The sequence below is a fragment of the Mandrillus leucophaeus genome, unplaced genomic scaffold (genome assembly GCF_000951045.1).
Source record: "Mandrillus leucophaeus isolate KB7577 unplaced genomic scaffold, Mleu.le_1.0 Scaffold105, whole genome shotgun sequence".
In the NCBI taxonomy this organism is placed as follows: Eukaryota; Metazoa; Chordata; class Mammalia; order Primates; family Cercopithecidae; genus Mandrillus; species Mandrillus leucophaeus.
Genome location: NW_012098654.1, coordinates 2,307,204 through 2,321,859, shown reverse-complemented (window position 1 = coordinate 2,321,859; position 14,656 = coordinate 2,307,204). Strand labels below are relative to the sequence as shown.

The 14,656-nt window shown below is 58.2% G+C and overlaps 1 protein-coding gene across 1 annotated transcript in view; it reads right to left on the bottom strand.

The window, feature by feature from the left end:
- Positions 1–14,656, bottom strand: part of CAMTA1 (calmodulin binding transcription activator 1) — a 1,080,371-nt gene that overhangs the window by 105,044 nt on the left and 960,671 nt on the right. Inside the window, exons 10-12 of the mRNA XM_011981621.1 lie at positions 10,840–10,980; positions 7,518–9,364; positions 1,584–1,710 (exon numbers count right to left, since the gene is read on the bottom strand). Of these exons, the coding sequence (XP_011837011.1) occupies positions 1,584–1,710; positions 7,518–9,364; positions 10,840–10,980 (2,115 nt within the window). The remainder of the gene's footprint in view (positions 1–1,583; positions 1,711–7,517; positions 9,365–10,839; positions 10,981–14,656) is intronic.

Genomic DNA, 14,656 nt, shown 5'->3' with positions numbered 1-14,656 from the left:
GTGGTGGCACAAGCCTGTAGTCCCAGCTACTGGGGAGGCTGAGGCAGGAGAATCGCTTGAACCCGGGAAATGGAGGTTGCAGTGAGCCGAGATTGCATCACTGTACTCCAGCCTGGCAAAAGTGCAAGACTCCGTCTCCAAATAAAAAAACAACAACAAAAAGAAGAGCCTGAGAGAGAAGGAGAAAAGGAGAAATGCCTGGTGGGGTTCGGCTGCCCCGGGCTGGGGGAATGATTCAAGGGTGGGCTGGTGGTGGCAGACAGCTGGGGCAGCCAAGGCTCAGGCTGGACCATGCTGGGTGGAACCTAGAAGCACCCTGGGGCCTGCCTAGCACCAGCCAACTCTGTGCTTGCCGTGGGGACACCCCACCCCATACCTCTCCTCCTCACCCCATACCTCTCTCCTCACCCCCAGTCTTCTATACTGAGCATCTTCTCTCCTTTCTAGGCTCCCTGGCATTAGGGGACAGGAGTGGGTCTCCCTGACCTTCCGCACACCTGCATCCTTACGCCCTCTCCTGTTTATGGTCAGGGCTCACTGGACAGGCCATCCTGAGGGCTGGTGGTGATGAGATGGGGCAGCCAAGGGGGCCCTGCCAGCACCAGTCCAGGAGCAGAAGACATAAGCTCTAGAAACAGGCTTCAGATGCCTGGAGACTAATTCATTCCTTCACAATCTCCATCCCCCTCCGTGACATGTCTGGCACTCTGCCAGCCCCGGGCATACTATGGTGACCAAGAAGATAGTCCCTGATCCCATGGCACAGGTGAGTGGGGAAGCAGTGATGGCCAGAGGTCAAAGACAAGTTGGCCAGACAGGGACACGCTGCTAAGCAGATAATGCTGGAAGCCTGGGGAAGGGCTTCAGAGCCACAGGGACAGCACAGAGGGCCTCCTGACTGGGTTTCTTGGGGGATCTTTGAGCCCCTAAATTGGAAGCAAATTATGTGTGTGTACCTTTTCTGGACATAGGGTAGATGGCTCTGTTACACTCTCAAAGGCGTTTGTGCTGATAATTGTTAGACTGATCCCCCATCACCACCCCATCTCCCTCCACCCCTACCATGCTTTCTCCAGCCTTCTGCCCTCTGCCCTGGGCCCCAGGAGGACACAGCCTGTGTGCGGGCTGCATTGCCTGGGTTCTCCTGGCCTCTGGTTGGCTCGGGCCATGGGAGGCATGGGCAGGTGCAGAGGGGCCACCTTGCTGCAGAGGTGGTCTCTGGCCCCGGCTCTCACCAGCTGTAGTCACCCTTTGGGCTGAGGGTGGTGGCAGCTTCCCGCTGTGGTCAGCCCTGGATACATTGCCTGGGCCTGGCTTATTCCCACCCTAAATCGTGCTCTCATCATGTTCTCCTCAAAATCCCAGTCAAGCGTGCCTATCCCTGTCCGATGTTGGGTCCCTGAGCCAAAGGAGATGATGTTCTAATAGACTATCTGGGATCCGCTTCTTCACAGCCGAGGAAACAGAGGCCTAGAGTAAGGACATGACCTGCTCAAGGTCACCTCAAGGCTGACTCCGAGTCCAGTGCTCCTCAGGCCCCCACACCTTCCTTGGGGGACTGGGGCAGGGGGTGACTTTCTTACCTGGGCAGTAGCAGCGCAGCACCCCGGGCTGAATCAGGGATGCAGGCACTGAGATCTGGTCAAACAGGCAACTGTAGTTATTGCTGGCTTCTTGCCACGGGCCTGTGATGAGGACCTTCACTCCTCCCTGCAGGGAACAGAGAGGGGAACAGAGTTGGAGTATGAGCCACTGAGGGAGGCAGCATGAGGAAGCCCCCCTGAGGCTGCACTGCTCAGATGGGGGTCTGCATCCCTCCCCCCCATGCAGATTCCCAGGCTGTCACTCCAGGGATTCCAGTGAGCCCCGACTTCTGAGAACCACAGCTCCAGGACTACAGCAAGAGAAGGGCCCCGAGGCGCTCCTTCCCCAGCCCTCAGGAAGCTCCAGGACCGGCAGCTCCAACCCCTGACCTCTCTCTCTCTTGTATAACTCGCAGATCCAGGCAGGAGGGAGCACAGAGTTTTGCAAACCCTTTCAGCCCACGATGCCCCTGAGAACTGGCCTGGAAGGAAGCCGAGGGCAGGGAGGGGACTTGCTATGTCATTTGCTTGTGGACAGATTGAGGGAACTCCAAGTTTTGAAAACAGGCCTGAGCATCTCAGTGTCAGCCCGGGCAGCAGAAGTTCTTGTGGGGAGTTGAGGAGAGACCCAGGATCCCCAGGCTGTGGGCGTGGCAAGGTGAGGGGGCCTGGAGCAGGGTGGGGTGAAGAGCCTGGTTAAGAAACAGAAGAGCTAAGTGCAGGAGATGCTCAGAGACTGCCCTGTGAGCTGAGTTTGGGGCTCAGAGCTGGGGGCTGGGAGTGGAACGGGGCTGAGCATCTGCCCCTCCCCCAACCCTGTGCTATCAAAGGTCCTTGAGTCTGTGCCGCTGCCTACACAGCTAGCGCGGGGTCCCACAGGCAAGCCGTGATCCTGCAGCTTGGCTGGGAGCAGCCTCGAATGACCTTCCTCAGCTCCAGGGGGTAGGACCCCACCTCCAGGAACCTACCAGGGTGCCCAGGGGCAGGAGAGCATCAGTAGGGCTGGGGTACTCCCTGACCCCCAACTTGGACCAGCCCGGGGCTGCTGCAGAAAGCAGAGGAGGAGGGTGGCCTCATGTCCGGGGCCCTGGGCAATCCTGCTTCACAGCCATTGTCCTGCTTAGTGATGATAGAGGGAGGTGCGAGGTGGACGGCAATTTGTAGGCCCCCTACTTACGGCTTAGCGGAGGAGAGGGGCTGGTCACTGAGTAGAGGGAGGCTCTCCCGGGGGATGAGGAAGGTGGGGTGCCGGCCTCCCGGGCTCTCCTGGCTAACCTTGGGTGGACCCACCCCAGAGGCGCCATCCACCCCACCCCCAAACCGGTAAACACCTTTCCCTGCAGGGGGGCGGAGAGCTGCGTAGGTCAGGGCAGAGAGCACCACCTAGTGTCCAGGCTGGAGAAGGCCGCCAGGCACGCTGGAGACTGGGAGGTGGGGGTGAGGAGTTGCTGTGAGCCCACCCTCCCCACCGCTTCAGGCCAGAGAAGCGATCCCCATCCCGCAGCCCCGTGCCAGCCAGATGCTCCCTCCTGGTCAGTCACTCATTCTTGCTCGGCATCTTCTGGGCCCTGGCGCACCCCTGCCCTGGAGGGAGCCCCAGCCTCTACAAGGAGCCTGCCCTAGGCGCCCCACAATGTTCCTGGAACCCAGGCCTGGCCCAGGGCATCTGCAGCAGGAGTGAGTGTTTCCAGGGATGAGGAGGAAGTGGCTCCTCCCATTGCCCAGCCAGGAAAAGAGACTTCTTCCACGGAAGGGGCTCTCCCAGGCTGGAAGGCATATTCCACCCCTGCTCTCGCCTGAGCCTTGCTCTGGCCTGGGAGGTCACATTACTACTAGGGCAGCGGAGAGAGCTCACGACCGAGAGCCAAAAGCAGGAGGCCTGCTCCTGCGCCTCAGTAGCTGTGTGTCCTCAGGCAAGTGGCCCAGCCTCTCTGGGTGGCATCTCTTCGCTAGGGGCCCTTCTGGTCCAGCATTCCTTGTTCTGATGCCCAGGGATATTTGCAGCTCCGTGGAAGGGGCAGGGCATTGGGGGGAGTGGGTGCCTGGCTGGGAAGAGTACCAGCGGACAGGTGGAGCCTGACTTTGGGATGTCTGGAAGCACCAGAAGGCCAGCTCAGGGCACCATCCCCGAGGATCCTGGGAAGTGGAGGAGTAGTGACTTCAAAAGGCCATAGACAGTTACCATGTGAGAAAAAGGGAAAAAATAATAACCGCAATCAACAGCTGCTAGCATGAAGCTGGGGCTGCTGCCGGGAACAAAGAACTGCAGAGATTACTGGAGAACATCAGGACCTTCTCCATGGAAACCGCCGCAGGACAGCTCAGCATCCATCCATTCAGGGGATGGTTCCCATGGCAACAGCCCGCCTGGCTGCACTGAATTGGTGGTGGCGCGCGTGCCTGATGGCTGTAATTGCAGGCTCTTCTGCCTGGTGCAGCAGGAGTGTCAGTGGTGGGAGATGACGCAGGAGGGTTTGGGGGGCGGGGAGGGAGCACGAAATGCCATCTGAGGTCTCTGTGTCCTGAGATAAAGGGCCAGGATGTCTGATGCAGCCAGGGCAGATGCTGGGGCATAGGGGGACGCCTCTGGGGTGTGTGTGTGTGTGTGTGTGTGTGTGTGTGTGTGTGTGTGTTGGTGACCAGCTGCAGCCAGAGGTGAAGGGGTGGACAGAGATAGGAGAAATGGAGAAAAGGGAGCAGCCTGTGGGAGGGAGGGCCTCTCAGAGAAGAGACAGCAGGATGGCCCCAGCCATCGCATTCCTGCTAAGTGGATGCATTGAGGTTTAGAGCTGGGTGGGGGTGCTGGGTAACCGTTTAACCAAACCCCATTTTGCAGAGGGAAGCAAGGCCCAGGCCGACAAGCCTGCCTGTACGGCCCTCCCTGAGCTTGGCGGAACCCGGCCAGATTGGACTCCTGATGCAGTCAGTGCACAGACAGGCTGGCAGGGAGGGGACAGGACGAGGGCCAGATGAAGGGACAGAAGTGTCAGGAGAGAAGGTGCTGTCTCCTGCAGAACCCAGGATGGGGGCGCCCCTGCTGTGGTATGGAGACAGTGGCCTGGGTAGGAGAGGACAGCAAGGAGGAAGGGGCCCTTCACAGCCTCTGAGGCCTCACTGTGTGGCCAGGTGGGGCCCCAAAGGGCCTAGCTGGGTGGCGTATGCACATTTTCCAAATCAAGCTGAATTTCAGCAGCTTTTGGTTGTAGGTAACTGGAAGCATTGAGGGCTTCTGGGAAAGCAGGACTGGCCGCTCCCTCTGCCGGGCTGCCAGGCTGCCATTGCGTTCCTGTTCCTGGGCTGCCCTCGCGTGGCGAGTTGCTGAACTGCAGGCCCGGAAAGGACAGAAGGAGCCAGGCCTGCTGATGTCCTACTGGCCAGGACACCCAGGAGGCTGGGGTGTGGGCCTGCACCCAGCCCAGGGCCTGTCTCACAGACCAGGACCTTGGGAAAAGAGGGGACCCTCCTTCCACCTTCTGGCTCCTGCAAGACATTAAGGGCTCCGGGGCACCTCTAAGTGTCCCGAGGATCAAATCTACCAGGTCCTAGGACTGGGAGTGCCTCGAGGCCACCCCCTCTCAGCCATTTACACATAAAGAAACTGAGCTTCAGAGAGTCAGGTCTCAAGGAGCTAGGACCAGAAGACAGCTCTGACCTTCCCCCTGAACCCTGTTCCTGGCCTCCCTCTCTGTCCCTTTGCATCGCTTTCTTAAGCCCAGGGTCGGGGGGTGTGGGGAAGATGCCCAACTGGCTTTCGCGGGGTGGGGTGGAGGGTGTGGTGAGTGCTCTGAAGGTGCCACTGAGCTCAGAATCAATGATAAGAGAGGAGGTCAGGGCCGGGTGCGGTGGCTCACACCTGAAATCCCAGCACTTTGGGAGGCTGAGGCGGGTGGATCACTGGAGGCCAGGAGGTTGAGACCAGCCCGGCCAACATGGCAAAACTCCGTCTTTACTAAAAATACAAAAATTAGCTGGACGCGGTGGTGCGCGCCTGTAATCTCAGCACTTTGGAAGGTGGAGGCGGAGTCAGGAGTTTGAGACTAGCCTGGGATACATGGTGAAACCCCATCTCTACTAAAAATACAAAAATTAGCTGGGTGCAGCACGGGGTGCCTGTAATCCCAGCTACTCGGCAGGCTGAGGCAGGAGAATTGCTTGAACCTGGGAGGCGGAGGTTTCAGTGAGCCAAGATGGCGCCATTGCACTCCAGCCTGGACAAAAAGAGTGAAATTCCTTCTCAAAAAAGAAAAGCAAAAACAAAACAAAAACAGCAGGGGCTCAGAAACATGGTCACACCAAACTACACCAAGAGGAAGCCCAGTCCGATCCTTCTGGGCGCTTCCTATCCGGGATGGGAGAGCTGGGGGCAACTGTACACAGATTTTCTTAGCTTTGCCAGCAGGGAAGAAGGGTGAGGAAGTATGAGCCCCCGTCTTTGGTGTTGTCCAACCGAGTGGGCCACGGGCAGCTCACCTCCTGGGAAGTGTCCAGTCAGGGCCCGTGGTGTACATGCTGGTCCCTGAGCACCCAGACAGGCTGGGGAGAGGTCAGGAAGCACATGCTTGTGTACACTAGGTTATTTAGGGAAAGTCTGGGCCACTCTGTCCCCTTCCTGTGCTATTCTACTCTAGAGAAAAAGCAGAGATGCCTCTACTGCTTGTGTCCCTGAGGCAAGATGCTTTGGTCTTTGGTGTAGTGGTTCTCAAAGTCAGATCCCGGGGAGCTGAGGCGGCCTGGGGACTGGGGGAGGGTGCAGGTTGGAGTCCTGCATCCTATGACCTGTGTTGAATTTTGCAGAGGGCCAGGTTTACTTAAGAAGGATCTTCAGGATGACTCTTCAGAAGCTGTGCCCTGTTCGGTTTTGAGAGAGATTTTTGGTTTTGTTCTTGTTTGGCTTGGAGAAGTAGAGTGAAGGCAGTGGGTGTAGATGATCTATGATGGCTACTTTTTTTTTTTCTAAAGACAGAGTTTCACTCGTTGCCCAGGCTGGAGTGCAGTGGCATGATCTCGGCTCACTACAACCTCCGCCTCCCGGGTTCAAGTGATTCTCCTGCCTTAGCCTCCCGAGTAGCTGATATGACAGGTACACGCCACCACACCAAGCTCAGTTTTTGTGTTTTTAGTAGAGACAGGGTTTCACCATGTTGGCCAGGCTGGTCTCAAACTCCTGACCTCAGGTGATCCACCCACCTTGGCCTCCCAAAGTACAGGGATTACAGGCCTGAGCCACTGAGCCTGGCCAATAGTGACTTTTGAAAATTTTTTAAGCAACCCTGGGACCCCTTTTTAAAAAAAAGCAAAGCAAAACATAAATGGACTCTTAACACATAAATCGAGAAACGGCAGACAACTCTGGCTGGAGCCAGGGGAGCATTTTGCCTCCAAGGACACCTGACTTTTTCTTCTTTTCTTTTCTTTTTTTTTGAGACAGGGTTTCACTCTGTCATCCAGGCTGGAGTGCAGTGGTGCAATCACAGCTCCCTGCAGCCTCAACCTCTCGGGCTCAAGTGCTCCTCCGGACTCAGCCTCCAGAATAGCTGGGACCATAGGCAGGCCCCACCACACCTGGCTTATTTTTTAAATTTTTTGTTGAAACCAGGTCTCACTATGTTGCCCAGGTTGGTTTGGAACTCCTGGGCTCAGATGGTCCTCCTGCCTCGGCCTCCCAAAGTTCTGGGATTACAGGTTTGAGCCGAGGCACCAGGCCAAGAACCCCAACTTTAAAGCTGCTTGCCCCAGTGAAGTTTGAGAATCACTGCATAAAAGACGGAGGTGTTCAAGTGCTGTGGGGACACAAGGAGGGGAAAGCGTCATCTTTATGGTCCAGAGCTTCCTCTGAAGGGCAGCCACAGGCATCCCTTAGCTGCAGGGTGGTGCAGGGGCCGGCGAGGTGGGTGGGAGGGGAGGTGACAGGTGGCGGCAGCGGTGGTAGCTTACCTCTGGGTAAGACCACTCCGGGGAGTAGTCGGTCACCATGAACACCCGTCCACTCTGCTGCAGCATGCCCAGGGTGCCCTGGGCCGAGGCGGCCGAGACCACCTCGGCGACGTGCATGTAGGCCATGGTGCTGGCTCCGCCCTCCGAGCTGCTCAGCTGCAGGCTGCCCTGCTGGGGGCTGCAGCAGGGGAGGCACATCTCTGCTTGGGTGAAGGGGGCCCGCGCCCCGTCTTCTGACTGTGAGAGTGCCGTGCTGTCCCCCGACACCAGCTGGTGCCCATAGATGGTGCTGCTGCCCCCCTCCACGGAGATGAAGTCGTTGATCAGGTCGGAGAACTGGTTGCTGAAGGAGATATCAAAGTGGTCCAGGCTGAGCTCCATGTTGGAGGCGTTGCCAAGGCTGGGCTGGGCCACGGGGTAGAGTCCCTGCACCACGTTGCCCGGGAGGATGGGGACGCCGCCGGCACTGCGGATCACCCCATTGGTCTCGGGCTGCAGGTAGTGCTCAGAGCTACAGGCCTGCAGCTCCCCAGACTTGAGCAGGACCTCGCTCCCTTCCGCCGCCTGCGAGGTCTCCATGGTGACCTCCCCTTCCGCGGCCATGGCCTGGAAGTTGGCCTGGAACTGCATGAGGTGGAGGGAGGAAGCGGACTCTATCCGCGTCTCGACATGACCACTGCAGGAGCTAGTTTGGGACGAGGCCTCCGTTTTCACCGTGGGCATCACGAAGGTGCCCCCAGAGTCACTCAGGCTGCTGTGGGCGTTCTGCTCGACGGGGAGGGGTTTGCTGGCGTCCTGCAGGAAGAAGCTCGGGGAGGGGGTCTGGTGGATGTGGGGGCTGTGGCCCGTCTGGCTGAAGCTGGATGTGTAGTCCTTGTTGGAGTCGATGGCACTGAAGTCCATCTGCTCCAGGGTGGTGCTGGGACTCAGGCCGCCGCCCGACGGCAGGAGGCTGGAGCCGGTGGTCAGGGTGAGGGAGCTGGCGGCCGCGGCTGCCGCGGAGGAGGAGTACGCTTCTTTGGCCATCTGCTGCTCGAAGGAGGTGTCCTCGGTCTTGATCTCCTTGGTGAGGACGGTGGTGAAGCTGAAGCCCCGCTCCCCGGGCGGCGAGTGCCGGATGTTGGAGCTGACCATCTCGGCTTTCAGGCCTCCACCCCCGTACGTCTGGCCCTGCTTTGGGTTATTAAGGAAACAGTCGGGGTCAAAGTTCATGGTGGTTTCTGGAATCTTCCGACCACCGTCGAGGGTGGTGGAGAGGACCAGCTCTTCGGACACGTTGGTGGGCAGCATGGACAGGCTCTCCGAGCTGCCCGTGGTGGGGAAGGCGAACTTGTGGCCGTCGGAGCTCACGGCCAGGACGAGGCCCTGAGAGGCGTCAGGCGAGAGGAGGTGGTGGTTGGGGCCAGCGGTGGGGGACATGGTGTACACAGCCTCGTTGGTGACCTCTGACATGAACACCGTGGCGCTCTGGGACAAGCTCCCCATCACAGAGGCCACTGCCATACTGGACACGCCTGTGACCACCGGGCTGTCCACCATGTCCGGGTCGCTGTTGAGCCCGCTGCTGATGGACACGGGGGAGCTCTGGGTGGTGTCGGGGACCTCCACCTGGTTGGTAGAGGAGACCTCGGTGCTGCTCTGGTGCAGCAGCACGGGCTTGGCCACCTTGCCGTTCCTCTTCTCGCGGCTGGAGCCCTTGCTGTGGCTGTGCTCGTGTTTGCCCTCCGACACGTCATTGTGCTGCACCTCCGAGTGGCTCCCGTACCCCCCTGTCCGTGGCTCCACCTTTGGCGAGATGATACGGTGTTTGGCACTGTTACACTTGTGATGCACGCTGCTGCCAGCTCCTGCAGAGATCAGAACACAACACACACATGCACACGCAGGCACACACGTGCACACACACGTGCACACACAGAAAGAGAGTCAGAGCTAGGACCGTGGCGGAGCTGCCCCACAGCAGCTGGGGCCTCTGGCAAAGTCCAGACCCGGTGCCCCAGGCAGGTCACAGACCCTCAGCCCTGGGACCCGTACGCCAAGCCCGGGGCCCGTCTCATGCCCCCCTTTGACCCTCCTCCAAAGATCAAGGCTTTGACCTTGATGCTCTTTTCGAATAGGAAGCACATGGGAAGTCGGGAAGGAGAAGGTGGAGAGAATGTCAACGTCCAGGAAAGTCCCCTCCACCATCAGAGACAGACACCGCTCACCTGCAGGGGCCTTTGCTGGCAAGAGGGGGTCAGCCTGGGGAGGGTGGCTATGTTCGTATCCTACCCCACCGCCCCTCCCCAACTTCCCACAGCTGCTCAGCCTGTGACCTGATAAGGAGCCACCCCTGGGGCCTGGCAACCAGAGGTCAATGGGGAGGTGATGGAAATGCACTCTCGGGACCAGCTCTCAGGCCCCAGGACCAAAGACGGTTCTGGACCCTGCTCCAGAGGCAGAAAGGTACGTAAGTCCAGGCCTATCCTCAGCTCTCTGGGGCACAAAAATCCCTCTAGGTCCTAAGCAGGGACAGAGCCCTTGCTCCTCATTTCAGACGTCCAAGCCTCAGCAGCTGAGCGTTTCTGAGGTTGGCAAAGCCTCCCTGGCAGCTCCTCCAGCCCTGGCAGCCGGCACGGCTTTTCTCTCCCACCCCTTGCATGTTTTCACCATTTTCATTTCATCTGATAAGGGTCACTTTGCTTTTGATGAAAGGGCAAATTCTCCCCGATCCTGTTACAGCCTCACCACCAAGACTCCTACATGCACGAAGACTGTGCTGAGAAGTGACACGACCTCTAATGGGACTATCTAATTAAGTCAGCCCAGGGAGAGGAGAACGCACATTTCAAAGAGCAAATACCATTATCAGAAAAACAGACACATTAGGAAGGAGAGCGCGGGACGCTTTATGTTCTTGGAGACAGAGGTTAAAGAAAGAGGTTGAGCCTGCGTGGTGTCATTGACGCAGGGCAGGTTCCCTGAAGGCCCCAGTGCCCTCTGGCAGAGGACGCCCGAGTGTGGGCCTGAACGGAGAGGCCCCGAGCCCCAGAGTTCCTCGCTCCCCCAACTCTGCTGCCCCCAGTTCTTGCCCCATGGAGGAAGCTGTCCCTCTGGACACTGCTCCCTCCTGCCCAGAGTGGACTGCCAGCCAGCTGCAGGGCAGGACGAGACCGAAGGCCTGCCTTGTGTCTGTGCGGTGGTGTCACCCAGTCCCTGACTGTCCTGTCCCCCTCCTCCCTCACTAGATGTCATGGCTACTCCCACAGAGGACAGCCATGACGGCTGCCTGGTAGGGCCCCCGTCCCTGTGGTGCCCGCCTGCCCCGGGAGCCCCGGCTCACCCAGGCTGCCGGTGCAGAGGCAGTTGTGGGTCCGCGGCTGGGGCTTGGTCTGGTGACTGTCGAGGATCTGCTGCACCAGCTGTTCCACCGAGAAGCCGGAGCTGCTGTTCCCATTGCTGCAGGTCCACTTGATGCCATGGACTGTGGAGAGAGAGGCGGGGGGGCTGTCAGAGCCCGTGGGTGCAGAGGGGGCCTGGGTGGGGCCGAGGGGTAGGACCCAGGCCCTCCCTGAGGGCAGCCCTCTCTCTGCTGGGGAGCCGGCTCCTGGGGTGAATTGATGAGCAGGAGAGGAGGAGGGGAGGGAGGCCAGGCTGCCGCCATCGGACCCCCTGCTCCCATCGGGGGTTCTGAGCTCTTCCTTCCCCTCTTCGCTCCCCCTCACTATGGTGCAGCCCAGGGAGTGGACCACATAGAGCTCTGCTTTTGTTTCCCTGAAGTCAGAGTGCACGAGGCGGCTCTTCCTGGGGTGCTGGAATGGAAGAGGAAGGGAACAAGGACGGAAGGAGAGTGGACATGAGGCTGAGGGACTTCCCAGTCTGTGAGCCTCTTGTGGAGACTCAGGATAGAGGTGGTGGACCAACAAGCACCGAGCCGGGAGGACCAACGCCTCTCCCAGGAGTGTGTGCGGAGGTGGCCCCGCCCTGGAGGGCAAGACTCTGGCTTCCTGCCCTCACTGGACTTCTCTGCCCCAAAGGGATTGCAGATGCAGGAGAGGCCAGGGGAGATGGGGACGGGACTGAAGGACCCACATGGCCTGGACGACAGGGGCCTCAGTGCCCAGTGCTGACTGATGGTAGCCATCTGAACAGCCACCCCAGGATCTGGGCTCGACCTTCCTCCCGGCACTTTTACAGTCCCTGGAGTTGGGTTGGGGTTTCCCCACCTGCCCGGCAGGATGGGGGCTGGAAGTCTAAACTGACTTTTCCAGTGGAAAAGTTTTCTCAGCTGGAGCAGCCCCGGCCACGGGGTGGCTAAGTCCTGAGTCTGGCACAGGGAGCGATCCAGCTCTCTCTAGTGGGGCCAGGCTGAGAGGCAGCGGATTCGCAGCTTTGGGGCTGGAGCTGGTGCTGGGGCTCCAGGCGCAGAGGAGCAGGGCACAGGGTCGAGATAGGGAGAGGCCAGTGGCTTCATCGATACAAGAGCAACGTCCTTCCTCCTTTGGCTGAAGCTGCTCTCCCACCGGCTCCAGGGGTAGCCGCTAACCCTCGCGGCACCAGCCCCAGTTCTGTGAAAGGTTCTAGAATGCAGGGGGACAAGGAGAGCTTCGACATGGCAGGTAGGAGCTGGCTCGATTCAGACTTGGATTTGAGTCCAAGTTTTACTTATTTTTTTTTTTGAAATAGGGTGTCACTCTGTTGCTCAGGCTGGAGTGCTGTGGTATAAACACAACTCACTGTAGACCTGACCTCATGGGTTCAAGTGATCCTCCCACCTCAGCCTCCTGAGGAGCTGGGACTATAGGCATGTGTCACTACACTTGGATATTTTTTTAAAAAAATTATTTGTAGAGGCCAGCACAGTGGCTCACACCTGTAATCCCAGCACTTTGGGAGGCCAAAGTGGGTGGATCATCTGAGGTCAGGAGTTTGAGACCAGCCTGACCAACATGGTGAAACCCCGACTCTACTAAAAATACAAAATTAGCTGGGCATGGTGGCACATGCCTATAATCCCAGCTACTTGGGGGCTGAGGCAAAAGAACCACCCGGGAGGCGGAGGTTGCAGTGAACCGAGATCGCACCATTGCAGTCCAGCCTGGGGAACAGGAATGAAACTCCGTCTCAAAACAAACAAAAAAATTATTTGTAGAGACAAGGGTCTCATTATGCTACGCAGGCTGGTTTGGAACTCCTGGCCTCCCAAAGGGCTGATATTACAGGTGTGAGCCATGGTACCTGGCCTGAGTCTAGGTTTTGATCTTGCTCTGTGGATTTGGGCAAGTCGCTTAGCCTCTCTGAGCCTCAGTTTCCTCACTTGTAAAGTGGGCATGTAGTAGTCCCTGTCTGGAGGACTGGCCAGGAGAAAACATGATCGACATGCCTGGCACTTTGTGCATACCCCAAAAAAGGGAAGCTGTTGTCATAATATCACTAGTGATGACGGTGATGACAGTGATGACTGTGACACCCAGCAGGCAGTGCTGGCCCTGCCCTGGGGCCTGGACTTGTGGCAGGAAGCATCTTGCTGTGAAATCCACAGATGGCTCAGCCGCGGAACGCTGCGTGTAGATCTCTGAGGCGGCCGTTCATCTCATGCCTCTGTTCCTGGGTGTAGAGCTCCCTTTAATTATAACTCTGATGGTTTTTCTTTTCTTCTTATTCTTTTTTTTTTTTTTTTGAGACTGAGTCTCGCTCTGTTGTCCAGGCTGGAGTGCAGTGGTGTGATCTTGGCTCACTGCAACCTCCGCCTCCTGGGTTCAAGCGATTCTCCTGCCCCAGTCTCCTGAATAGCTGGGATTACAGGAGCCTGCCACCACGCCTGGCTAATTTTTGTATTTTTAGTAGAGATGGGGGTTTCACCATATTGGCCAGGCTGGTCTCGAACTCCTGACCTCATGATCCACCCGCCTTGGCCTCCCAAAGTGCTGGGACTACAGGTGTGAGCCACCGAGCCCAGCCTCTGATAGTTTTTCAAAGGAAATCACCCACGTGTGAGGCTTGGGATTTGGCAGGAATGCCTTCAGGGTTTGTCTTCTCTGTGTGTGCCGTCTGCTTTCCTTCTGTGTGTGTGTGCCGTCTGGTTTCCTTCTGTGTGTGTGCCGTCGCCTGACCTGGGTGTCTGCTCCCCTTTCCTTCCCCTCTGCTCCACTCTGAAGAGGCTCCTCTGAGGTCTGCAGCGTCCTGCCTCCTGCATCTTATTCTCAGGGGGTCTGGGATTCTGGTGGGTCACTGAGGGGGAGGGGTGCGGCTGAGTGGCACCTGCTTGCCAAGCCGCCATGTTCAGAACTTTATGTGATAGACGCAGGCAGGCGGGAGGCAGCACTGACAGCCCACCTTTCTTCAGGTGGACGGTGGAGGAATTCTCCAGCAGCCCCCTAAGCACCTTGTCCCTGACAGCTGGAGGGAAGGCCCGGGCCAGGGGCTTTAAAACCTCATCACAGCTATGGGACCCTTTTCTTAAATAAACCTCTACCTAGAAATTCAATACAGAAGACAGATTACTGCAGAAAGCACCTGGTGGAGGCAGGATGAGGGGTTACAGGCTCTCTGGCCTGTCCCTATGCCCAGGGCACTCCTTGGCTAAAGACATTTCCAGACTCATTTTACAGATGAGAAAACAGAGGCTCAGGCGGGGAGCTGACAGCCCAAGTCACACTCCAGAGGCCGCAGGGCAGGATTTGAGCCTCCCCTCTGTACTGCTGCACAGGCCGTGGCCTGTTCCAGCTGTGGGTCCCCTGCTCTGGCTGTACCCAGGCCCCAGAGAGGAGATTCTGACGTCACTGGTCTGAGGTGGTGCCTGGTATTTTTTTAAAGCTCTGCAGAGGCTCCTTGCACGTCGTTAGGATGGGAGAACACACAGCTCTGTTGAAAGCTTAAACTCAGCAGGGAACTGCAAGTCCAAGAGCAGAAACCGCTGCCGAGCTCACCATGGGAGCTTCTCCCTGTGGGAACTCTGAGCAGGTGCCCCTTGCCGAGCCAGGCCACACGTTCTCTGGGAAGATCCCTGCTGAGTTTGAACTTGGCTCTCTGGGGAGATGAGCTGATTTCAGGGCAGCCCCACCTCTGGCTTCTGGCCTTCAGGCCATACCCCACTCGAGGGTCTTGGGTCTCGGTGTAGTGAGGCTTTCGAATCCCCTGGCTGGCAGAGTCTCCTGGCA